The following is a 26770-nucleotide window of genomic DNA, read 5'->3' as shown; positions in this document are numbered from 1 at the left end:
GAATCCTTGTCAGTGACTTGCATCACAATGTTGATGACAACATCCTGTCTCCTGCTAGTTTAGTGATAAGGGCCTATTGTGGTGTCACATCATGGCTGTCGAGCTTTCAATGGCTGTCTATAAGGTCTAGTCTAGATAAGGGTCCCAGGTGCCTATTCTCTTCTCTTTGTCCTACCTTATCAGTCTCTCTATCCCCCACCTCCCTCTCTCCCCTCCTCTGTCTGTTTGTCCTCCCCTTGTCACTTTATTTTTGTCTCCATGATTCCTCAAGATTAGAAGGGGGAAGGGGGAAGGAGGAATTTAAAAACAGAGGGAGTATGTATTGATGTGTCAGAGTAGATGATTAATATCTGCCACTGTGTGTGTGTGTGTGTGTGTGTGTGTGTGTGTGTGTGTGTGTGTGTGTGTGTGTGTGTGTGTGTGTGTGTGTGTGTGTGTGTGTGTGTGTGTGTGTGCCAGTCATCTATACCTATCACAATGCCACCCTTCCACATCTTCTTCTGCTTTTGGAGGGTAAGTCAGAGATGGTTGGCAACACAATACACAACACTAGGGCCAAATACAGTGCATTCAGAAAGTATTCAGACCCCTTCCCTTTTTCCATATTTTGTTACGTTACAGAAATATTCTGAAATTGATTAAATTAATCGTTTTCCTCATCAATCTACACATAATACCCCATAATGACATCACAATACCCCATAATGACAAAGTGAAAACAGGTTGTTAGAAATGTTGAAATACTGAAAAACTGAAATACCTTATTTACATAATTATTCAGACCCTTTGCTATGAAACGCCAAATTGAGCTCTGGTGCATTGTGTTTCCATTGATCGTCCTTGAAATGTTTCTACAACTTGATTGAAGTACATCTGTGGTAAATTCAATTGATTGCACGTGATTTGGAAAGGCACACACCTGTCTATATAAGATCCCACAGTTGACAGTGCATGTCAGAGCAAAAACCAAGCTATAGGCCTTTGTGGTAGATAGGCAAGACGGAAGCCACTCCTCAGTAAAAGGCACATGACAGCCAGCTTGGAGTTAGCCAAAAAGGCGCCTAAAGACTCTTAGACCATGATAAACAAGATTCTCTCGTCTGATCAAACCAAGATTGGAATCTTTGGCCTGAATGCCAAGCGTCACATCTGGAGGAAACCAGGCACCGCTCATCACCTGGCCAATACCATCCCTACGGGGAAGCATAGTGGTAGCAGCAGCATGCTGTGGGGATGTTTTTCAGCGGCAGGGGCTGGGGGACTAGTCAGGATCGAGGGAAAGATGAACGGAGCAAGGTATAGAGAGATCATTGATGAAAATCTACTCCGGAGCGCTCAGGAACTCCGACTGGGGTTACGGTTCACCTTCCAACAGGACAACAAACCTAAGCACACAGCAAAATCCACGCAGGACTGGCTTCAGGACAAGTCTCTGAATATTCTTGAGTAGCCCAGCCAGAGCCCGGACTTAAACCTGGTCGAACATCTCTGGAGAGTCCTGAAAATAGCTGTGCAGTGACACTCCCATTCCAACCCGACAGAGCTTGAGAGGATCTGCAGAAAAGAATGGGAGAAACTCCCCAAATACAGGTGTGCCAAGCTTGTAACGTCATACCCAAGAAGATTCGAGGCTGTAATTGCTGCCAAAGGTGCTTCAACAAAGTACTGAGTAAAGGGTCTGAATACTTATGTAAATATTTAATTTAAGTTTTAATTTAATTTTATAAATGTGCAATAATTTGAAAAAAAAACTGTTTTTGCTTTGTCATTATGGGATATTGTATGTCGATTGATCAGGGGAAAAAACGATTCAATTAACTTTAGAATAAGGCTGTAACGTAACAAAATGTAGAAAAAGGTCTGAAAACTTTCCGAATGCACTGTAGAGGGAAATTAACATAGCTGTAGGGTAGAAGTGGACCTACCTTTGAATATGATCATATGACACATTTTTAGAATATGACTGATATTCTGAAGAGTTATGTTAACTATGTGGTTTCTGGGCCTTAGGCCAAAAGAAAACGGGCTTTTCTTTGCATCACACCCTAGCAACCGTCGGAAAAGACCAGGGAGGGAGTGGCGTAATGGGTTATGTACAGACCTGAATGATCATCGAAGTGAGTGCGTACTAACAAGATTTAGGAACATAATTCAGTAGATTGTGTGGTCTGTCGCTCCGCCCCTCACATTCTTTTTTGAGGGAGACTTCCAAGAACCTTCAAGGGAAAAATCTAATATCCATTCACACTGTGGGGAAAGGCTGTAGGCTACAAACACTATAGTTAGATAGTTATGTGCTCTTAAACGGGGTAATAACCATGCACGGCTTCCAGTCCCGTTTGTGTTGGAAAAGACTGACGAAAATCTGATTGTTTAAGCCTCTGGGTAAATACCGCCAAAGACTAATGCCGGATTTTATCCAACACCGCTGATAATGCCGTGCGCTCCTTGACACTGATTCCCATCCTCGAACGCGGGAGAGAAAATGTGGAAAGAGGAATATGACTGTCATTTCGACTTGCTTCTCGAACTTCTGTAAGTTTTTTTTATGGTTTCGCCCACAGTTAAGTTGTTCTGAAGTTTCTTGTGTCAGTCAGACTCAGAATAAACGGGAGTGTGTGCTGTATTTGCAATTACAATATTGAGCGGAACAGTTTTGACAGCAGTTGCAAATCAACTAAAGCATGGATTTGCCACTAATCAGTTTAATAACACTATCATGAAAAATGTGGCTACTTGAAGTATAATTACCATACGTTTGAGAAAAGCTAATTGACTATGTCGTGTAAAAAAACGTTACAATGAATTATCTGTATGGTTGGAACTTTGGTCAGTTTATAATGGGTTTGTAACGTGGATCAATACATTTGAACCGTCTCTGTTGACCTTGCTACATGTGGCTCACTCTCATGGGAGACTGGCAACAACGTGGTTCAACATGCCCCTAGGAATTAACAAGCTGCTCTGTTTCCTTTAAAAAAAAAGTGACTATAATTCCTATGTCTTTATCAGTTATTGTCACGGCAGTATACTGTATTGTCACGGCAATATACTGTAGTGTCCCGGCAGTATACTGTATTGTCACGGCAGTATACCGTATTGTCACAGCAGTATACTGTAGTGTCACGGCAGTATACTGTAGTGTCACGGCAGTATACTGTATTGTCACGGCAGTATACTGTATTGTCACGGCAGTATACTGTATTGTCACGGCAATATACTGTAGTGTCCCGGCAGTATACTGTATTGTCACGGCAGTATACTGTAGTGTCAAGGCAGTATACTGTATTGTTACAGCAGCATACTGTATTGTCACGGCAGTATACTGTATTGTCACGGCAGTATACTGTAGTGTCAAGGCAGTATACTGTATTGTTACAGCAGTATACTGTATTGTCACGGCAGTATACTGTAGTGTCAAGGCAGTATACTGTATTGTTACAGCAGTATACTGTATTGTCACGGCAGTATACTGTAGTGTCAAGGCAGTATACTGTATTGTCAAGGCAGTATACTGTATTGTTACAGCAGTATACTGTATTGTCACGGCAGTATACTGTAGTGTCAAGGCAGTATACTGTATTGTCACGGCAGTATACTGTATTGTCACGGCAATATACTGTAGTGTCCCGGCAGTATACTGTATTGTCACGGCAGTATACTGTAGTGTCAAGGCAGTATACTGTATTGTTACAGCAGCATACTGTATTGTCACGGCAGTATACTGTATTGTCACGGCAGTATACTGTAGTGTCAAGGCAGTATACTGTATTGTTACAGCAGTATACTGTATTGTCACGGCAGTATACTGTAGTGTCAAGGCAGTATACTGTATTGTTACAGCAGTATACTGTATTGTCACGGCAGTATACTGTAGTGTCAAGGCAGTATACTGTATTGTCAAGGCAGTATACTGTATTGTTACAGCAGTATACTGTATTGTCACGGCAGTATACTGTAGTGTCAAGGCAGTATACTGTATTGTCACGGCAGTATACTGTATTGTCACGGCAATATACTGTAGTGTCCCGGCAGTATACTGTATTGTCACGGCAGTATACTGTAGTGTCAAGGCAGTATACTGTATTGTTACAGCAGCATACTGTATTGTCACGGCAGTATACTGTAGTGCAGCATCAGTGAATGCTGTGTTATTTTAGAAGTGTTAGGGTTTGAATAACAGAATGAGACTGAGGGGCAGTAGGTTATGGATGATCCAGTGGTGTATTAGACTGGTGTTGTGTTGGATCGCTTAATGCTGAGTCCTTGGTATTATTCCATCAAGACATTGCACAGAGATGCCAGTGATTGCGCGTATAGCTACAAGCCTCAGTTATGAAACACACAGACACACACACCCCTACTTATAAATAACATGCACACTCACCCCTTTTTCTAACACAAACACACAGACACATACACACAGACACACACACTCAGACACTCACTCACACACACACACACACACACACACACACACACACACACACACACACACACACACACACACACACACACACACACACACACACACACACACACACACACACACACACACACACACACACACACACAGACAGACAGACAGACAGACAGACAGACAGACAGACAGACAGACAGACAGACAGACAGACAGACAGACAGACAGACAGACAGACAGACAGACAGACAGACACAGACAGAGCCCTCATGCCCTTCACCCGACACACCCTTGCTGGTCTAGGGTTGGATGGCACACAGCACAACTGAGAGAGAGATTACCATGTGAGTCACAGACATGCTGTCTCATGCTCTAAGTATGGGCTCACACACACAGACACACACACGCACACACACACACACACAGACACGATTCACTTTTAAATGAGCTTACTATTCAGGGGAAATCTACTCATGACTTCTCATATGCATAATAGTTACAATGAAAGGTACATGGAACTGTACTGTAGTTCACTTCATCCAAGATAAAGATCAAGGGTCCAAATCCATATTGAATGCCAGTGGCTGTGAGTCAGTGTCTTTGTTCTAAATGGCCTTGGTCAAAAGTACTATAGGGAATAGGGTTCAATTTAGGACTGTGTGTTGTGCATTTGATGGACATTGTATGTCTTCACTGGGGGCCCCTGGATTGCGGTGACTCCCAGGCTGGCACGAGTTGTTCATTATTCAGTAGATCGACAATTCTTTTGTGAACAGAAATGTGATTAGGATTAGGCATGGTGGCCAACGTGGAGAGTAGGCTAGGGAAATGCATCTGTAAGATATGAAGATTTAAAGGGGCAGGTTTGGACATCTTTTGGCGATAGTGTGAGGCTTGTGCTCATTGCATGCTGTTGCCTAGTTGAGGGTTGTGAGTAATTGTGACATCAAACTGGGAAGGGCAGTAATTGCACATGCATATGAAAGATAATGATGAATAGAATGCAGGGAGAGCAATTATTTTGTTGATAGCTCCTCGTCTGTGTTCAGCTGGATGAAGAAGAGTACATCTTCCTTGTACAGAGGGAGGTATGAGTACCTATTCTTGTTTGGGGATAGTTCCATCCATCTTCCTTGTACAGAGGGAGGTATGAGTACCTATTCTCGTTTAGGGATAGTGCCATCCTTGTACAGAGGGAGGTATGAGTACCTATTCTCGTTTGGGGATAGTTCCATCCATCTTCCTTGTACAGAGGGAGGTATGAGTACCTATTCTCGTTTGGGGATAGTTCCATCCATCTTCCTTGTACAGAGGGAGGTATGAGTACCTATTCTCGTTTAGGGATAGTGCCATCCTTGTACAGAGGGAGGTATGAGTACCTATTCTCGTTTGGGGATAGTTCCATCCTTGTACAGAGGGAGGTATGAGTACCTATTCTCGTTTGGGGATAGTTCCATCCTTGTACAGATGGAGGTATGAGTACCTATTCTCGTTTAGGGATAGTTCCATCCTTGTACAGAGGGAGGTATGAGTACCTATTCTCGTTTGGGGATAGTTCCATCCTTGTACAGAGGGAGGTATGAGTACCTATTCTCGTTTGGGGATAGTTCCATCCTTGTACAGAGGGAGGTATGAGTACCTATTCTCGTTTGGGCATAGTTCCATCCTTGTGCGAGGCTTGTGCTCAAGGCACGTTGTTGCCTGCAGTGAGGATTGTGGGTAATTGTGATGTAGGAGACATCAACCTGGGAGGGGTAGTAATTGCGCCTGCCGTCTCTCCTCCTAGGACACCGGGTTCCGCCGCCCGTTGTATCCACGGCAACCAACACATTAACGTGCGAAGGCGTATTGAATGTAGGAATGAATGAAATTGCTCTAATTAGATTATGCAGAACAATCCGTATCATTTATAGAGAGAATGTTGACAATATCAAAGAGACACTTAAAATGATAGGGTCGACCAGCACACCTGGTCTGGTCTGGTATTGAGGCCATTGACGTTTGTTTTTACTACTATTTCAGTACTGTTTGTTTAGGATGTTTTATGTGTTTTTGGTTAGAGGGATAGAGAGATATAAGGACTCTGTCTCAGATATTCTATCTTTATGTGTCTTCAGGGGATTTTTATTATTGAATCAGGGTTATATGAGAAAAATCGTATCTAATTTGCCATGTAACTTTCATGTTGATAGAATATCACACATTCATATATTTATTATCGTACCTATTTGTTTATTCTTGTTTAATGAAATGGACTGTTTTTTCTTTAGAGGACATTATGTCATTAAGAGTCTTGAAATTGGAGTTTATAGCTCCCAATGACTGCCAGTCAGTGGTCCTGCTAGGGCACTGTTCTGTGAGGCAGGCAGGTGCCATACTATCAGCTCACTAAGGCTGTCATGTTGGTTGGTCCACAGAGATCTGTATGTGTGTGTTGTGTTCTCAACAATGCCAACCTCACATGTTGCAATGTCCACAGTTATCAAGTGGAGAGTGTCTGTCCTAATTTCTGAATGTCCCTGTGTGTGTCCTCCTCAGTGATACCAACGTCACTGACGTGCTGTCGGACTCGGACTCGGAGCTAAGCGGTCTGGAGCAGCTGGAGAGAGGCAGCACGGACACCCTGGCCAACAGTTGCCGTGCCGAATGTAACGCCGCCAAACGCCTTGCCAAGCGCCTGTTCTACCTGGAGGGCTTCAAACGCTGCGATGTGGCACGCCACCTGGGAAAGAAGTGGGGTTTCAGGCATACACCCACCCCCCCCCCACACACACCCCCCACACACACACAAGACCAAACACACACAAGACCAAACACACACAAGACCAAACACACACAAGACCACACAAACAAGACTACACACACACACACACACACACACACACACACACACACACACACACACACACACACAAGACCAAACACACACAAGACCAAACACACACAAGACCACACAAACAAGACTACACAAACAAGACTACACACACACACACACACACACACACACACACACACACACACACACACACACACACACACACACACACACACACACAGTCATTCAGTTAGTCACTGATACACATGCATGTCTCACAGTCTTTATATTGTATTTTGTATCATCTTGAACTTCATATCAATCTTTCTTTTTCTCTCTCGCTCTCTCTCTCTTTCTCTCTCTCTCTTTCTCTCTCTCTCTCTCTCTCTCTCTCTTTCTCTCTCTCTCTCTCTCTCTCTTTCTTTCTTTCTATCGCTCCCCGTCCCTCCCTTCTCTTTACCCCTCTCTCGCTCTCCCTCCCCCATCCCTTCTCTCTCTGTCCATGATGCAGTAATGAGTTCAGCCAGCTGGTGGCGTCAGAGTACCTCAGCTTCTTTGACTTCTCTGATCTGTCATTGGACAAGGCCCTGAGGTAAGCCCAGTCAGCACTATTCTCACAGCACTGCTCACAACACATTAGCCTAACACTGATTTCTCTGAGTATAGAGCTGTAGTGTGCCTCTATTTTGCTATACAGTCAACTGTCACCTCCTGGAATACTGTATGCCATGATTTGGGACTGTCTTGAATGCATGTATTAAACCACAGAATGCAGATATCCAGAGTAAATGAACATGTTTGTATTGGGAGTGGTGAACCACACTTACACTGAGTTTACACTGACTGAATGTGCACTGCATTGTATTGTACTAATCTACTTTAGCCTCACTCATACGACGCCATTATCAATTTAAAAAAGAAATGAGAGTAAGCCTAGAAATGGAGACTGTAGCTTATGGCCTATATCACTGTACGGACAGATACACTCTGCATTCTAGCCCGAAAACAATACTGCCTTCTCACTCGTTGGTCTTTGACCTAATTCTCAGGAACTTCCTGCAAGCCTTTCCTCTGATGGGTGAGACCCAGGAGAGAGAGAGGATCCTGGTCCACTTCTCTAAGAGGTTCTGTGTCTGCAACCCCACAGCCCTCGCCCCCGAAGGAAAGGACATATCCGAACGGAATGATAATGATGAAGAAGATGATGGTGATGATGATTATAATTAGGGTGTTGGGGAGGCTTGGGAAGACTATGATGAGGATGAGGATGAAGACTGTCTTGGACATTCTACACAGGGACACTCAAAGTCAATTTTTTATGAATCATTCTTTATTATCAGCACACTGGAGAGGTTCCAACCAACTCAATGCACCAAGTACACATGTCGATCAGGAGCTCTCCGGGGCAGTCCTGTTAGTTAGTTCTCTTATATACTGCAGACAAGTTATATTTGCATCATATACAGTCGTATGAAAAAGTTTGGGCACCCCTCTGAGGCAGCATATCAATTTACTCTGTCGTCACAGAAAATGATCACAGTGGCATGCCATTCATTTTCTAATAAAAGCTGAGTACTGGGGTATTGTCCAGACAAAGATGTTTAGTGTAGCAATATTAAGTTGTATGAAATTAAATCAGATGTGAAAAATAGGATATGCAAAAATGTGGGCACCCTTGTCATTCTGTTGATTTGAATACCTGTAACTACTTAGCACTGATTAATTGGAACACACAATTGGTTTGGTGAGCTCATTCAGCCTTGAACTTCATAGACAAGTTCATCCAATCATGAGAAAAGGTATTTAAGGTGGCCAATTGCAAGTTGTTGTTCTCTTTGACTCTCCTCTGAAGAGTGGCAACATCGGGGCCTCAAAACAACTCTCACATGACCTGAAAACAAAGATTGTTCAACATTATGGTTTAGAGGAAGGCTACAAAAAGCTATCGCAGAGATTTAAGCTGTCAGTGTCCACTGTGAGGAACATAGTGAGGAAATGGAAGACCACAGGCACAGTTCTTGTTAAGGCCAGAAGTGGCAGGCCAAGTAAAATATCGGAGAGGCAAAGGCGAAGGATGGTGAGAACGGTCAAAAACAGCCCACAGACCACCTCCAAAGACCTACAACATCATCTTGCTGCAGATGGTGTCACTGTGCATCGTTCAACAATTCAGCGCACTTTGCACAAGGAGAAGCTGTTTGGGAGAGTGATGCAGAAGAAGCCTTTTCTGCACACGCCACAAACAGAGTCGCTTGAGGTATGCAAACGCACATTTGGACAAGCCAGCTTCATTTTGGAATAAGGTGCTGTGGACTGATGAAACAAAGATTGAGTTATTTGGTCATAACAAGGGACGTTATGCATGGCGGCAAAAGAACACAGCGTTCCAAGAAAAACACTTGCTACCCACAGTCAAATTTGGTGGGGGTTCCATCATGCTGTGGGGCTGTGTGGCCAGTGCCGGTACTGGGAATCTTGTTAAAGTTGAGGGTCGCATGGATTCCACTCAATATCAGCAGATTCTTGGGAATAATGTTGAAGAATCAGTCACAAAGTTGAAGTTACGCCGGCGCTGGATATTTCAACAAGACAACGACCCAAAACACTGCTCAAAATCTACCCGGGCATTTATGCAGAGGAACAAGTACAATGTTCTGGAATGGCCATCCCAGTCTCCAGACCTGAATATCATTGAGAATCTGTGGGATGATTTGAAGCGGGCTGTCCATGCTCGGCAACCATCAAACCTAACTGAACTGGAGATGTTTTGTAAGGAGGAATGTTCCGAAATACCTTCATCCAGAATCCAGACACTCATTAGAGGCTATGGGAAGCATCTAGAGGCTGTTATTTTAGCAAAAGGAGGCTGTAACAAATATTGATGTGATTTTTTTTATTGGGGTGCCCAAATTTATGCACCTGTCTAATTTTGTTTTGATGCATATTGCACATTTTCTGTTAATCCAATAAACCTAATTTCACTACTGAAATATTACTGTGTCCATCAGTTATTTGATAGATCAAAATGAAATTGCTGATCCAAACACACAATTATTTATAAAGGGAAAACATGGAAATTGTCAGGGGTGCCCAAACTTTTTCATACGACTGTAGCTTATTCATCATTCATAATGAATTCATCATTAACGTTTGCTTCATTCATGTGACCGACCAATACTGGTTCATGCCAGTACCTCATGAGACTTCTCTCTAAACTGAGACCTTGAAACTGAGATATCTTTCGTTCTCAAAACAAGGGTCTGGTCGTACTGTCATATTGCAGATACTGATAGTGAAGACTCGTTCAATCAATCACTCGCGTGAACACAGAAATTGGTTGTTAGAAAAGCACAAACATAACATTTTCCATCACAAGACGATAACAGCTTTGTTGCCTTGAATGAAAAACCAGTGCCGGGTCTTGCCACTAAGCGACATAAGAATACGCTTAGGGACTCATGGCCGCTAGGGGGCCCTGACCCCCTTTCCTTTTTTTAGGAAGTCAGAATAGTAAAACACACAAGGTGCAATTTAAACACTTGGTAGTGCACAAGTAGTTTTTTTTCTTGTTATCTCAATCACTGACAGTCACTCAATTACCCCATGTCAGTTTTATAGATTACTAGGTAAGTTAGTCTAGCCAGCAATCTAAACCTTGTAGTAATCATTGCCCAATTACTGACCGGCTATGCAAGGCACGTGGCCCTGACTTCCAGGGGGTCCAAATTTACTTTGTTTGTCACGCTCACTCAGATAACATATTCCAAGACGGCGTAGCAGTGTAGACGTCTTTGTCCTGTCGTGTCCCGTATCCCGTGTCCCTTGTATATATCTTTTTACATCTTTTTCTTCGCATATCTTTTAAAAATACTTTCTTAAACCTCAACTTCTAAATACTCAACTGCAACCCGCCTCACCCAATGTGGCGTGGATCTGCTTTTTTCTAAAGTATTTCTATTTACTTCTGATCTGGAATCCATCTACTGAAGATAGCCAGCTAACTGCCTACCAGCTATCAGTTAGCAAACCATTGCTAGCGGTCATCAGCTAACCTTTAGCTCGGAAAGCTCTCGCTAGTTCGAACAACGTGACTAAAACCAGAGCATAACGGACCTATTTCTCTCCATATCCCCGGATTCCTACCGCAAACTCTGAACATTTTCATCTGGATCTTCGCAACTAGCTAACCACAATCCCGGGTGACCACTCCTGGCTAGCGTCTCCATCCCGGAGCAGGCACCGGAGCAGGCACCAATTAGCCTGAAGCTAATTAGCCTGAAGCTAGGGCCCCTGTGCTACCACTGAAGCCCACTCCTGGGCTACAAGACCCGGACCCATTTACTGCCGGTACGGAGCACGGAACCCCGCCTATCCTCTATGACTGGAATACCGACATAATCTGCCCGGGGACTCCAACAGGCCCCTCAGGCGTGACGCCCGCTGAAGGCCCATTCTGCTAACCTACTAGGCCTGTTAGCTACCTAGAGCTACCTGGAACCCTACTAATTCCACGACTGGTCTATCGACGTCACCGCACGAAGAGGCAAAAACAGACTTCCCCCCCATTGCGACGTCCCCCAAAGGCTAACTTGCCTGCCCCGGTCTGCTAACTGCTAGCTTATCTTGCAGCTAGCGCAGCCAGGAAGCTAGCACCAGTTAGCAAACACAATTCTACAATTCACAACCTCTCTTTCGCCATCGCTATCCGGCTTGGATTCTCTGTCGACACGACCACGTCTGGTTTGCAGACGTGCCCTCAACCGGTGCCCTCAACCGGCCTCCATCTGAGCAGACCCCCTCCGTCTGAGCAGACCACCCCCCCGGGCTACTAACTTTAAACGCGTGCTAGCTTAGTGGAGGCCTCACTACTCCATCTACGGCTGCCCCCTGGACACTATGATCACTTGGCTACATAGCTGATGCCTGCTTGACTGTCCATTAATTCACGGTACTCCATTCTGTTTATTTGTGTTTTATCTGTCGGCTCTGTGCCTTAACTCAGGATCTGTGTGTAGTTAATCCGACCCTCTCTGCCCAGTCGTCGCCATTTTTACCTTCTGTTGCTGTGTTAGCTGACTAGCTGCTGTTATTTCACCTGCTGTTTTAGCTAGCTCTCCCAATCATGACCTGCAATCACTTTATGCCTTATTGTATGTCTCTCTCTAATATCAATATGCCTTACATACTGTTGTTCAGGCTAGTTATCATTGTTTTGGTTTGCAATGGACCCCGTAGTTCCACTCTCCGTACCTCTGATACCTCCTTTGTCCCACCCCCCACACATGCGGTGACCTCACCCATTGAGACCAGCATGTCCAGAGATACAACCTCTCTTATCATCACCCAGTGCCTGGGCTTGCCTCCGCTGTACCCGTGCCCCACCATACCCTGGTCTGCACATTATGCCCAGAATCTATTCTACCACGCCCATAAATCTGCTCCTTTTATTCCTTGTCCCCAACGCTCTAGGCGACCAGTTTTGATAGCCTGTAGCCGCACCCTCATCCTACTACTCCTCTGTTCCTCGGGTGATGTGGAGGTAAACCCAGGCCCTGCATGTCCCCAGTCACCCTCATTTGTTGACTTCTGTGATCGAAAAAGCCTTGGCCTCATGCATGTCAACATCAGAAGCCTCCTCCCCAAGTTTGCCTTACTCACCGCTTTAGCACACTCTGCCAACCCTGATGTCCTTGCCGTGTCTGAATCCTGGCTTAGGAAGGCCACCAAAAACTCTGAGATTTCCATACCCAACTATAACACTTTCCGTCAAGATAGAACTGCCAAAGGGGGAGGAGTTGCAATCTACTGCAGAGATAGCCTGCAAAGTTCTGTCATACTTTCCAAGTCTATGCCCAAACAGTTCGAACTTCTAATTTTAAAAATTAATCTCTCCAGAAATAAGTCTCTCACTGTTGCCGCCTGCTACCGACCCCCCTCAGCTCCCAGCTGTGCCCTGGACACCATCTGTGAATTGATCGCTCCCCATCTAGCTTCAGAGTTTGTTCTGTTAGGTGACCTAAACTGGGATATGCTTAACACCCCGGCAGTCCTACAATCTAAGCTTGATGCCCTCAATCTCACACAAATCATTAAGGAACCCACCAGGTACAACCCTAAATCCGTAAACATGGGCACCCTAATATACATTATCCTGACCAACTTGCCCTCCAAATACACCTCTGCTGTCTTCAATCAAGATCTCAGCGATCACTGCCTCATTGCCTGTATCCGCCACGGGTCCACGGTCAAACGACATCACTGTCAAACGCTCCCTGAAACACTTCTGCGAGCAGGCCTTTCTAATCGACCTGGCCCGGGTACCCTGGAAGGATATTGACCTCATCCCGTCAGTTGAGGATGCCTGGTCATTCTTTAAAAGTTACTTCCTCACCATATTAGACAAGCATGCTCCGTTCAAAAAATGCAGAACCAAGAACAGATATAGCCCTTGGTTCACTCCAGACCTGACTGCCCCCGACCAGCACAAAAACATCCTGTGGCGAACTGCAATAGCATCGAAGAGCCCCCGCGATATGCAACTGTTCAGGGAAGTCAGGCACCAATACACGCAGTCAGTCAGGAAAGCAAAGGCCAGCTTTTTCAAGCAGAAATTTGCATCCTGTAGCTCTAACTCCAAAAAGTTCTGGGATACTGTAAAGTCCATGGAAAACAAGAGCACCTCCTCCCAGCTGCCCACTGCACTGAGGCTAGATAACACGGTCACCACTGATAAGTCCGTGATAATCGAAAACTTCAACAAACATTTCTCAATGGCTGGCCATGCCTTCCACCTGGCGACTCCAACCTTGGCCAACAGCCCCGCCCCCCCCCGCTGCTACTCGCCCAAGCCTCCCCAGCTTCTCCTTTACCCATATCCAGATAGCAGATGTTCTGAAAGAGCTGGAAAACCTGGACCCATACAAATCAGCTGGGCTTGACAATCTGGGCCCCCTATTTCTGAAACTGTCCGCTGCCATTGTCGCACCCCCTATTACCAGCCTGTTCAACCTCTCCTTCGTATCATCTGAGATCCCCAAGGATTGGAAAGCCCTCTTCAAAGGGGGAGACACCCTGGACCCAAACTGTTACAGACCTATATCCATCCTGCCCTGCCTAGCTAAGGTCTTCGAAAGCCAAGTCAACAAACAGATCACTGACCATCTCGAATCCCACCGTACCTTCTCCGCTGTGCAATCCGGTTTCCGAGCCGGTCACGGGTGCACCTCAGCCACGCTCAAGGTACTAAACAATATCATAACCGCCATCGATAAAAGACATTACTGTGCAGCCGTCTTCATCGACCTGGCCAAGGCTTTCGACTCTGTCAATCACCATATTCTTATCGGCAGACTCAATAGCCTCGGTTTTTCTAATGACTGCCTTGCCTGGTTCACCAACTACTTTGCAGACAGAGTTCAGTGTGTCAAATCGGAGGGCATGTTGTCCGGTCCTCTGGCAGTCTCTATGGGGGTACCAGAGGGTTCAATTCTCGGGCCGACTCTTTTCTCTGTATACATCAATGATGTTGCTCTTGCTGCGGGCGATTCCCTGATCCACCTCTACGCAGACGACACCATTCTGTATACTTCCGGCCCTTCCCTGGACACTGTGCTCTCTAACCTCCAAACGAGCTTCAATGCCATACAACACTCCTTCCGTGGCCTCCAACTGCTCTTAAACGCTAGTAAAACCAAATGCATGCTTTTCAACCGTTCGCTGCCTGCACCCGCACGCCCGACTAGCATCACCACCCTGGACGGTTCCGACCTAGAATATGTGGACATCTATAAGTACCTAGGTGTCTGGCTAGACTGCAAACTCTCCTTCCAGACTCATATCAAACATCTCCAATCCAAAATCAAATCTAGAGTCGGCTTTCTATTCCGGAACAAAGCCTCCTTCACTCACGCCGCCAAACTTACCCTAGTAAAACTGACTATCCTACCGATCCTCGACTTCGGAGATGTCATCTACAAAATAGCTTCCAATACTCTACTCAGCAAACTGGATGCAGTTTATCCCAGTGCCATCCGTTTTGTTACTAAAGCACCTTATACGACCCACCACTGCGACCTGTATGCCCTAGTCGGCTGGCCCTCGCTACATGTTCGTCGTCAGACCCACTGGCTCCAGGTCATCTACAAGGCTATGCTAGGCAAAGTGCCGCATTATCTCAGTTCACTGGTCACGATGGCTACACCCACCCGTAGCACGCGCTCCAGCAGGTGTATCTCACTGATCATCCCTAAAGCCAAAACCTCATTTGGACGCCTTTCCTTCCAGTTCTCTGCTGCCTGCGACTGGAACGAATTGCAAAAATCTCTGAAGTTGGAGACTTTTATCTCCCTCAACAACTTTAAAAATCTGCTATCCGAGCAGCTAACCGATCGCTGCAGCTGTACATAGTCCATCTGTAAACTACCCACCCAATTTACCTACCTCACTCCCATACTGCTTTTATTTATTTACTTTTCTGCTCTTTTGCACACCAGTATCTCTTCTTGCACATGATCGTCTGATGATTTATCACTCCAGTGTTAATCTGCTAAATTGTAATTATTCGATTTATTGCCTACCTCATGCCTTTTGCACACATTGTATATAGATTCTCTTTTTTCTACCATGTTATTGACTTGTCTATTGTTTACTCCATGTGTAACTCTGTGTTGTTGTCTGTTCACACTGCTATGCTTTATCTTGGCCAGGTCGCAGTTGCAAATGAGAACTTGTTCTCAACTAGCCTACCTGGTTAAATAAAGGTGAAATAAAAAATAAAATAAAAATATTAACATGGCATACAGCGCCTTCAGAAGGTATTCACACCCCTTTACTTTTTCCACATTCCGTTGTGTTACAAAGTGGGATTAAAATGGTGGAAGACAAATTCAAAAATTTGTAACAAAAAAAGATACAAATAATACACTAATATATCTTGATTAGATAAGTATTCAACCCCCTGAGTCAGTACATGTTGGCATCACCTTTGGCAGCGATTACAGCTGTGAGTCTTTCTGGGTAAGTCTCTAAGAGATTTGCACACCTGGATTGTACATTATTTGCAAATTATAATTTTTTTAAATTCTTCAAGCTCTGCCAAGTTGGATGTTGATCATTGCTAGACAGCCATTTACAATTCTTTCTCAGATTTCCAAGCCAATTTATGTCAAAACTGTAACTAGGACATTCAATGTTGTCTTGGTAAGCAACTCCAGTGTATATTTGGTCTTGTATTTTTGGTTATTGTCCTGCTGAAAGGTGAGTTTTCCTGTTAGAATACAGACTGAACCAGGTTTTCCTCTAGGATTTTGCCTGTGCTTCCCTCTATTCTGTTTCTTTTTATCATAAAAAACACCCTAGTCATTGCTGATGACAAGCATACCCATAACATGATGTAGCCACCACAATGCTTGAAAATATGAAGACTGGTACTCAGTGATGTGTTGTGTTAGATTTGCCCCCAAACATAACGCTTTGTATTCAGGACAAAAAGTAGATTTCTTTACTTTAGTGCCTTGTTGCAAACAGGATGCATGTTTTGGAATATTTTTATTCTGTACAGGCTTCCTTCTTTTCACTCTGTCAATTAGGTTAGTATTGTGGAGTAACTACAATGTTGTTGATCCATTCTCAGTTTTCTCCTATCACTGCTATTAAACTCTAACTATTTTAAATAGCGGTTTCCTTCTTCTCTGGCAACTTAGTTAGGAAGGACGCCTGAATCTTATTTGTGACTGTGTTTATTGATACACCATCTAAAGTGTAATTAATAACTTCACCATACTCAAATCTATATTCAATGTCTGCTTTTTTAAAATTTTATTTACCCATCTACCAATAGGTGTGAAAACCCCCCTGATCATTGTGGTTGAATCTGTGTTTGAAACTCACTGCGCGACTGAGGGACATTACAAATAATTGTATGTGTGAGGTACAGAGATGAGGTAGTCATTAAACATTATGTTAAACACCATTATTGCGCACAGAGTGAGTCCATGCAATTTAATATGTGACTTTTTAAGAAAAGTTTTACTCCTGAACTTATTTAGGCTAGTCATAACAAAGGGGTTCAATACTTATTGACTCAAGACATTTCAACTTTTCCTTTTTAATTCATTTTTTATTTTTATTTTTAAACATAATTCCACTTTGACATTGTGGGGTATTGTGTGTGAACAAAATGTGGGAAAAGTTAAGGGGTGTGAATACTTTTTGAAGGCATTGTAAGTCATGGCAAAATGTGTGGAATTAGCTATGAAACTGAAAAAGATTCTCTCCATCCCATGGCAAAATGTGTAGAATGGCAGGAAATTCGCTTTAGAACTGCAAAGTTTTAGTTCTGCCCCATGGCAAAGTGAGCAGAATCGCATTAAATGAGTTTTAAAACTACAAAATGTTCTCTCTGCACCATGGCGACGTAAGCAGAATCGCATGCATTAAATGAGTTTTAAAACTACAAAATGTTCTCTCTGCCCCATGGGAAAATGTTTAGAATTGCTGGAAATTAGCTATACATTTCAAAAAGTTTCTCATCATCACATGGGAAAATGTGTAGAATTGTCAAAACTGTGCTTTAAAACTGCAATGATTTCTCTACGCCCCATGGCTAAATTTGTAGAATTGCAGGACATTAACATTAGAGCTGCTAATTTTACTCTTCGTCATCAAGAGGTAGGCCACTAAAAGGTTTTGCCCGTGAGGTGGAGCTGCCCCAACCAGTTTCTCCCAAAAAACATAAAAAAAACATGACATTTCTTACATTCACATTTTGAATGGCATATTATAAAGTATTATGCTAGGTATTGTTGAGACTTCAAAATATAAGATAGTCACTCATGACATTTAGATAACATTCAAAAATATGTTCTCTTCTTCCAACAGACGGAGCCCATACGTTAACCTGCGCCCTAATGCTGCTCAACACCGATCTACATGGACACGTATGTACAGCTCTGTTATCAAACCTACAATCTGTGGAGATGGATGGAAATCAATGTAAAGGCAGGATCCCCCCTACTGCAGTCGACTCATTGTATTTATATTTTTAGCTTGGCTGTCTTTAAGAATACCCCCCCTCCTTAAGCCAGGCAACACCTGTTTAGAAGTGATGTGCTGCATCAACATAGCTCCCCTCTCTTTCTTTCTCTCTCTCTCGCTTCTGTGCTCTGTCCTACTTTTTTTGCCTCTTTCTGTCTTCTGTCTTCTGACTCCTCTTTCTGTCTCCTGCCTCCTCTTTCTGTCTCCTTCTGCCTCCTCTTTCTGTCTCCTACTACTAAATACCACAGTATACTAACTCTTAGCCAGTGTTACTTTAACATGCGCTCTCACAATCTCTCCCTCTCTCCTTCCTTTCGTCTCCTCTCCTCTCATTCCCTCTATCCTCCTGCGTTCTGTCTGTCCTCTGTGTGACCTCTGTGTAACCTCTGGTCGTCCTGCTCCGTAGGTGGTAAGTGGTTTTTAGCACTAACCTCTTCTGTGTCTCTCCATGTACAGTATGCAGTATATCTGTGGCTGTAATGTAACCAATCAACACATAGTGCATGATGATGAGAATAGCTAGTGCCCTAACTGCACAGCACTGACACCTAGTGGTCAATATTTTTAAAGGTTTCTCAACAGATACAGTATTTAGTTTTAATTCTCTGTGTGGTTTTGTTTCTCTTGTCCAGAACATTGGGAAGAAGATGTCTTGCCAGCAGTTCATCAGTAATCTGGATAGCCTAAATGACGGCAAAGACTTCCCTAAAGACCTATTAAAGGTGTGTTCAACAATGCTAGGACAATATTGATAATGTAATAATTGGTCAGATTCCAAAGTTGACATTACTCTGAAGTTCATTCAGTACAATGAGGTGTAATGTGAGTTTTCTCTCCCACCATTTTGATTTCTTTACTTCCTCTTCCTGTTAAGGTGTTGTATAATTCAATAAAGAACGAGAAGCTTGAATGGGCAATGTGAGTATCCATTCTCAGGTATGTGTGTGTGTGTGTGTGTGTGTGTGTGTGTGTGTGTGTGTGTGTGTGTGTGTGTGTGTGTGTGTGTGTGTGTGTGTGTGTGTGTGTGTGTGTGTGTGTGTGTGTGTGTGTGTGTGTGTGTGTGTGTGTGTGATGCTTGTTCATGTGTGCACGTGCGTGTGTGTGTCCTATGTTATATCTGATGTCTGATGTATTGCAGTGAGGAAGAGGAGTTCAGGAAGAGTCTATCAGAGCTGGTGGAGGAGCAGTGTGAGGGAGGGGGGAAGAGGGGGGTTGCCAGGGTAACGGATGGCAATAACCCTTTCATCGCCATCCCCATCCTACTCAACGCTGTCACCTATAAACATGGTGTCCTGACCCGCAAAAGCCACGCAGACATGGACGGCAAACGCAGTGAGGACACACACAAACACACACAAACACACACACACACACACATAATCACACACATGGTATTTCTTAATGCGTGAGTCTTCAGTTATTGGGATTTAAACAATGTTAGAAATAATGGGTCTCTCTCTTTCTCTCTCTCTCTCTCTCTCTCTCTCTTTCTCTCTCTCTCTCTCTCTCTCTCTCTCGCTCTCTAGCCCCACGAGGACGGCGAGGCTGGAAGAAGTTCTATGCGGTTCTAAAGGGGATGATCCTTTATCTCCAGAAGGTACCAGATACCTCTCCGTTACCATAGAAACAGACTTCTACCACTGCAGTAGTGGTGACAAGGGGATGCAGCAGTGGTAGCTCAGCTGCATGTGTGTGACTCTCTCTGCCCCCCCCCCCACACACACACACAGTAGTAGGAGCTCTCTGACGATGTTATATGTGTGTGTCTCCCCCTGTTGACAGGATGAGTACAAGGCTGATGCAGAGCTGTGTGAGGGGGACCTGAAGAACGCTGTGCGTATCCACCATGCGTTAGCCACCCGCGCTACAGACTACAGCAAGAGACCCAACGTCCTCAAACTAAAGACCTCTGACTGGAGAGTGTTCCTACTGCAGACACCGTAGGTCCTCTGCTACTCTGGCCTGTAGGGTAGACCTGTTCTCTCTCTCTGACTGGAGAGTGTTCCTACTGCAGGCACCGTAGGTCCTCTGCTTCTCTGGCCTGTAGGGGAGGCATGTTCATGGGAACCAGCTTTGTGTCCCCTAATGCACATTGTTATTTTGTCTTACAATGATAACTGACTTTCATGATGTACAGAAATGTTGCGTTATTATTAGCCGAATATTATTAATATTATCAGCCAAATATTATTTTGTTGCAAATTGTGTCATACTCTCTCTCATATTACAATAATAATAATGTATGGTATTTAGCTGATACTTTTTTTCAAAAATGAATTACAGTCATGCATGCACACATTTTATGTACGGGTGGTCCCGGGAATCGAACCCACTATCCTGGCACTAAAAGTGTCCTGCTCTACCAACTGAGCTCACACAGACACGTCTATCTTCCCCCCTGTCTCTCTCTCCCTCTCTTTCTCTCTCTCCCACTCTTTCTCTCTCTCTACCTCCCTCCCTCTCTCTCTCCCTCTCCCACTCTCTCTCGATTCCTCCCTCCCCCTCTCTTTCTCTTTCTCTCTCTCTCTCTCCCGCTCTCCCTCCCTTCCTTCCTTTCCCTCTCTCTCTCTGTAGGAGTGAGGAAGAGATGATGTCATGGATATTTCGTATTAACCTGGTAGCAGCTCTGTTCTCTGCCCCGGCCTTCCCTGCTGCCATCGGCTCCATGAAGACGTTCTGTAGACCTCTACTGCCCTCCTCTTCTACCCGGCTAAACCAGGTACACACGTAAACACACACACACATACACATTAACTCATGTGTGTGTGTTCAATCAATCACATACATTGACAATGCATGCACACACACAGCCACAAATATAGCGTAGTTTGATAGTGCACCCTAGATTGATTGTGGTATTTGATTGGCTGTTACTGCTGGTTGATGGGTTGTTGTGATTGGTGCAGGAGGAGCAGCTGCAGTTTCACGAGGGGAAGCTGAAGCAGATGAGTATGGAGGTGGAGGAACACAGGAAGAGTCCGCCCTCGCCTTCTCCCAAGAGCAGAGAGTGGGAGGAGTACCGAATCAAAGAGCACTACCTCATATATGAGGTAAGAGACACAGCAGATAGGCAGGCAGGCAGGCAGGCAGATACACAGATAGATAGACAGATAGATAGATAGATAGATAGATAGATAGATAGATAGATAGATAGATAGATAGATAGATAGACTGACTTCTGGCCCACATCATTTTGCATAATATGTGTAGTTTGTCTTAAAGGAGAAATATTGCATCTCTTTCTTTCTTTCTCTCTCTTTTAGGGGGGGTAGATCAGCTTTAATATTGCAAATAGATTGTGGCTTCGATCAATGGGGCTCCCAAGTGGCTCCCAAGTGGCTCAGTGGTCTAAGACACTCTAAGGCATTTCAGTGCCACAGGCGTCACTACAGACCCTGGTTTGATTCCAGGCTGTATCACAACCGGCTGTAATTGGGAGTCCCTTAGGGCAGCGCACAATTGGCCCAGCGTCATTCGAGTTAGGGTTTGGCCCGGGGTAGGCCGTCATTGTAAATAAGAATTTGTTCTTAACTGACTTGCCTAGTTAAATAAAGGTTAAGTAAAATAAATACAAATGTAATTGTCTGCATCATTTCCAATCTCCATATATATATATACAGCACCAGTCAAAAGTTTGGACACACCTACTCAATCCAGGTTTTTCTTTACTTTTACTATTTTCTACATTGTACAGGAAAGTGAAGACATCAAAACTATGAAATTAAACATATGGACTCATGTAGTAACCAAAAAAGTGTTTTACAAATCAAAATATATTTTAGATTTTAGATTGTTCAAAGTAACCACCATTTGCCTTGTTGACAGCTTTGCACACTCTAGGCATTATCTCAACCAGCTTCATGAGGTTGTCACCTGGAATGCATTTAAATTGACAGGTGTGCCTTGTTAAAAGTTAATTTGTGGAATTTCTTTCCTTCTTAATTCGTTTGAGCCAATCAGTTGTGTTGTGACAGGGTAGGGTTGGTTAACAGAAGATAGCCCTATTTGGTAAAAGACCAAGTCCATATTATGGCAAGAACAGCTCAAGTAACAGTCCATCATTACTTTAAGACATGAAGGTCAGTCAATATGGAACATTTCAAGAACTTTTTTCAAGTGCAGTTGCAAAAACCATCAAGCGCTATGATGAAACTGACTCTCATGAGGACCGCCACAGGAAAGGACAACCCAGAGTCACCTCTGGGTGAGGATAAGTTCATTAGAGTTACCAACCTCAGAAACTGCAGCCCAAATAAATGCTGCACAGAGTTCAAGTAACAGACACATCTCAACATCAACTGTTCAGAGGAGACTGTGTGAATCAGGCTTTCATGGTCAAATTGCTGCAAAGAAACCACTACTAAAGGACACCAATAATAAGAAGAGACTTGCTTGGGCCAAGAAACAAGAGCAATGGAATTTTGACCGGTGGAAATATGTCCTTTGGTCTGATGCGTCCAAATTTAAGATTTTTGGTTCCAACCGCCATGTCTTTGTGAGACTCAGAGTTGGTGAACGGATGATCTCCACGTGTGGTTCCCACCGTGAAGCATGGAGGAGGAGATGTGATGGTGTGTGGGTGCTTTACTGGTGACACTGTCCGTGATTTGTTTAGAATTCAAGACACTCTTAACCAGCATGGCTACCACAGCATTTTGTAGCAATACGCCATCCCATCTGGGGGCGGCAGGTAGCCTAGTGGTTAGAGCGTTGGACTTGTAACCGAAAGGTTGCAAAATCGTAATCTCCGAGCTGACATTGTAAAACAAAAACTGTCACTATGCCCCTGAACAAGGCAGTTAACCCACTGTTCCTAGGCTGTCATTGAAAATAAAAATTTGTTCTTAACTGACTTGCCTAGTTAAATAAAATAAAAAATAAAAATCTGGTTTGCGCTTCGTGGGATTATCATTTGTTTTTCAACAGGACAATGACCCAACACACCTACAGGCTGTGTGAGGGCCATTTGAGCAAGAAGGAGAGTGATGGAGTGCTGCATCAGATGACCTGGCCTCCACAATCACCTGACCTCAACCCGATTGAGATGGTTTGGGATGAGTTGGACCGCAGAGTGAAGGAAAAGCAGCCAACAAGTGTTCAGCATATGTGGGAACTCCTTCAAGACTGTTGGAAAAGCATTCCAGGTGAAGCTGTTTGAGAGAATGCTAAGAGTGTGCAAAGCTGTCATCAAGGCAAAGGGTGGCTACTTTGAAGAGTCCAAAATATAAAATATATTTTGATTTGTTCATAAATTATTTTGTTATTTCAGTACATGATTCCATATGTGATATTTCATAATTTTGATGTCTTCACTATTATTCTATAATGTATAAAATTGTAAAAATAAAGAAAAACCCTTGAATGAGTAGGTGTGTCAAAACTTTTGACTGGTACTGTGTATATTTATATTTTTTCATATATTTTCCTTCTTTATTTTCCCCTAACCCTATCACCCCTCCCCTAATTGGAGTAAACCAATGGATAACAACACTTAGGCTTCTACATAATATAGTCCCATCCTTCAGCTAACTTTCCCATTTATTGTATCTCTGAACACCATCCAGTTTTGATTTCTATTTACCATATATTTTTCAACTGTGCTGTGATGTTTCACAAAAGTTCTGAACCTTTCTATTCTCATAGTTTCTACAGATTGGAAATTATAGATAAACATTTTTGACAAAAGTATTATTGTATTATAGATCGATTCACTTTGACTTTTCAAATCACCCAGCAGTGCTATTTGCACAGTTAGATCCAGGTAAATGTTACAATCCTTCAGCCATTCCTGAACCTGCAACCAAAAACAAGCTACATATGGAATCTAATGATTCTGTCTCTTCGCAGCAAAATCTACAGAGCTGGGATGGTTGTATCCTCCATACATATAACATTCTATTGGTTGCAAGAATTTTGTATAAGCATTTAAATAGAAACATGTAAAGTTTTAAATCTGCCATTGTTTTGTGTATGAGCTCATAAACCATGTGCCATGAAATCGGTACATCGAAAATGTCTTCCCAACTATTTTGCAATCTATATGGCACAGCGGTCACTTTTTTGGACCTTAAATGAAACTGGTATACTTTTTCATCACAATTTTTCTTACCGATTTTGTTCTTTAATGCAGGGTCGACAGACAAGTTCCTTACTTTTCCCCCCTTCCACTTGCCTCTTCCATTTTTGCGGCAATGTTGCAGTTAGTTTGGTTGTAATTTCGGTTAGAGCAGACGTTTCCATATATTTTTGATAGCTGCATGTGTGACCTAACTCCACCAGTCCTATTTATGATATAATTTACAAAGATGATGCCCTTTTTAAGCATTTTTTCCCCAAATAATGTTTTTTTGATCAATTAGTATATTTGAGTTTAACCACAATATTTGTTGTATTATTTGTTATGTCTTTTCTGGTGGATGAAACTAAAATTGCAACCAACTTTCTATGGCTTGTAAAAATCGCGATATATTTTAGCGATGATTTCATTTTCAAATAACCGAAAGTGAGAAGTTCTAATCTGAATAAAGAGAAAAAGGCCATTCTTGAACAAGGGACATTCTTACTAATCTGCTAGAGAACCAGTTTGGATTTAAGTATAACTTTTGTATGACTGAAGCCTTCAGTGAGAGGTCTAATTCTTTATGATTTAATCATTTCTGCCCTCCAAATTCATATTTATCATATAAATAAGCCCTTTTAATTTTGTCTGGCTTGCTGTTCCAAATTAAATGGAATATTTTTTGCTCATATAATTTAAAAAGCCGGTCGCTAGGTGTAGAGAAGGCCATAAGCAAATAAGTAAACTGGGATATGACTAAAGAGATATGACTAATCAGGTTGATTTTTCCACAAATATACAGGTATTTTCCTTTCCATGGTAGAAAGATCTTATCTATTGCTTACTTTCTATTATAATGTATCGTAGGGAGATAATTTCTTTCTTTCTGGATATGAATACTGAGTATGTCCACATCCCCGTCAGACCATTTTATTGGTTAACTACACAGTAATGTAAAAGTAAAAAAAATATGTGATACATAATATGTACACTTATCACTTATCATAATTTGATTTTAATTAAAGGTTAGAAAAAGTATCTAGATCCTCTATGAGGCTGTGGAGGGATTCTAATTGTGGATGTAAAAGAAAACATGAATCATCATCGTACAATGACACCTTTTTGTTAAGCCCTGGATTTCTATTACTTGATATTATTGTTAGATCTGATTTTAATAGCTAGCATTTCTATGGCCATAATAAATAGAAATGCCGATAGCGGACAAGTGTCACGCCCTGACCAGAGTTTGCTTTGTATGTTTTATGTTTTGGTTGGTTAGGGTGTGATCTGTGTGGGCATTCTATGTTGTTTGTCTGGTTTGTCTATTTCTGTGTTTGGCCTGATATGGTTCTCAATCAGAGACAGGTGTTTTGCGTTGTCTCTGATTGGGAACCATATTTAGGTAGCCTGTTTTGTATTGTGGGTTGTGGGTTATTGTCTATGTGTAGTGTTTTAGTGTCAGCACTATTTGTTATATAGCTTCACGTTCGTTTGTTGTTTTGTATAGTTTGTCAAGTGTTCTTCGTTTCATCTTCGTTTATTAAATGAAGTATGTATTCTAACCACGCTGCATTTTGGTCCGATCCTTACTCCTCCTCAGACGAGGAGGATGACAACGAACGTGACAACAACATGGTTTTACTCCTCTTGACAGTTTAATACTTTCAAAGATCTAGCCATTATTTACTATTTAACACCTAGGGTTACGAAACATAACTTTAACCCATTTTATAAGAGATTCTCGTTAATTGAAATATTCCAGGCATTTATAAATTAATCAAATGAGTCATAGTTTATCAAAAGCCTTTTCAAAGTCAGCTATGAATACCAGGCCTGATTTCACAGATTTGTCATAGTGGTCTATTGTTTCCAGTACTTGTCTTATATTATCCTCAATGTATCGTCCATGTAAAAAACCTGTCTGATTAGGATGAATTATATCCAACAATACCTTTTTAATTCTATGCGCTATACATTTTGCCAGAATTTGGGCATCACACCATTGAAGTGTAAGGGACCTCCAATTAAATGGACTGGATCTTTATAGGTACCACTTTGGTCCTGTTTCAGTATTAATGAAATGAGACCTTTTTGTTAAGTATCTGATAATCTACCATTTTTATAGGAGTGGTTAAAACATGCTAATAACATTCCTAAATGCCATCCAGCCCTGCAGTTTTCCTGACTTTAATTGCATCAAGAAGTTCCTCCTCTGTAATTTGGCCTTCACATGAGTCTTTCTGTACAATTCATTTCGGTTAGTGGAGATGCAGGAGACTGAAACGGAAACATATGCTTAAAGTACTTAGCTTCCTATTTCAAAATATAGTTTGGTGAATCATGAGTGACTCCATCATTTGTAAGAAGTTTCAGGAAATCATTTTTGGTAGCATTTCTATGTTGGAGATTAAAAAATTATTTGTTGCATTTTTCCCCATACTCC

General features: G+C 42.8%; 1 protein-coding gene across 3 annotated transcripts in view; it reads left to right on the top strand.

Moving 5' to 3' along the window:
- Positions 1-26770, top strand: part of LOC129827529 (PH and SEC7 domain-containing protein 2-like) — a 60227-nt gene that overhangs the window by 29448 nt on the left and 4009 nt on the right. The window contains exons 4-15 of one of the 3 annotated variants that reach the window (XM_055888451.1): positions 6959-7153; positions 7747-7827; positions 8285-8442; positions 18114-18174; positions 18901-18991; positions 19144-19187; positions 19408-19601; positions 19796-19866; positions 20052-20209; positions 20844-20988; positions 21176-21319; positions 23196-25889. In XM_055888451.1, coding sequence (XP_055744426.1) covers positions 6959-7153; positions 7747-7827; positions 8285-8442; positions 18114-18174; positions 18901-18991; positions 19144-19187; positions 19408-19601; positions 19796-19866; positions 20052-20209; positions 20844-20988; positions 21176-21319; positions 23196-23228 — 1375 coding nt within the window. In that variant the 3' untranslated portion in view covers positions 23229-25889. Of the gene's footprint in view, positions 1-6958; positions 7154-7746; positions 7828-8284; positions 8443-18113; positions 18175-18900; positions 18992-19143; positions 19188-19407; positions 19602-19795; positions 19867-20051; positions 20210-20843; positions 20989-21175; positions 21320-23195; positions 25890-26770 lie in introns of those variants that run through there. The other 2 variants (XM_055888450.1, XM_055888449.1) reach the window with 2 other exon arrangements.

Source organism: Salvelinus fontinalis, chromosome 29 (genome assembly GCF_029448725.1).
Source record: "Salvelinus fontinalis isolate EN_2023a chromosome 29, ASM2944872v1, whole genome shotgun sequence".
Taxonomy (NCBI): domain Eukaryota; kingdom Metazoa; phylum Chordata; class Actinopteri; order Salmoniformes; family Salmonidae; genus Salvelinus; species Salvelinus fontinalis.
Note: the sequence above shows the minus strand (reverse complement) of the source record. Positions and strands in the feature narration are given on the sequence as shown.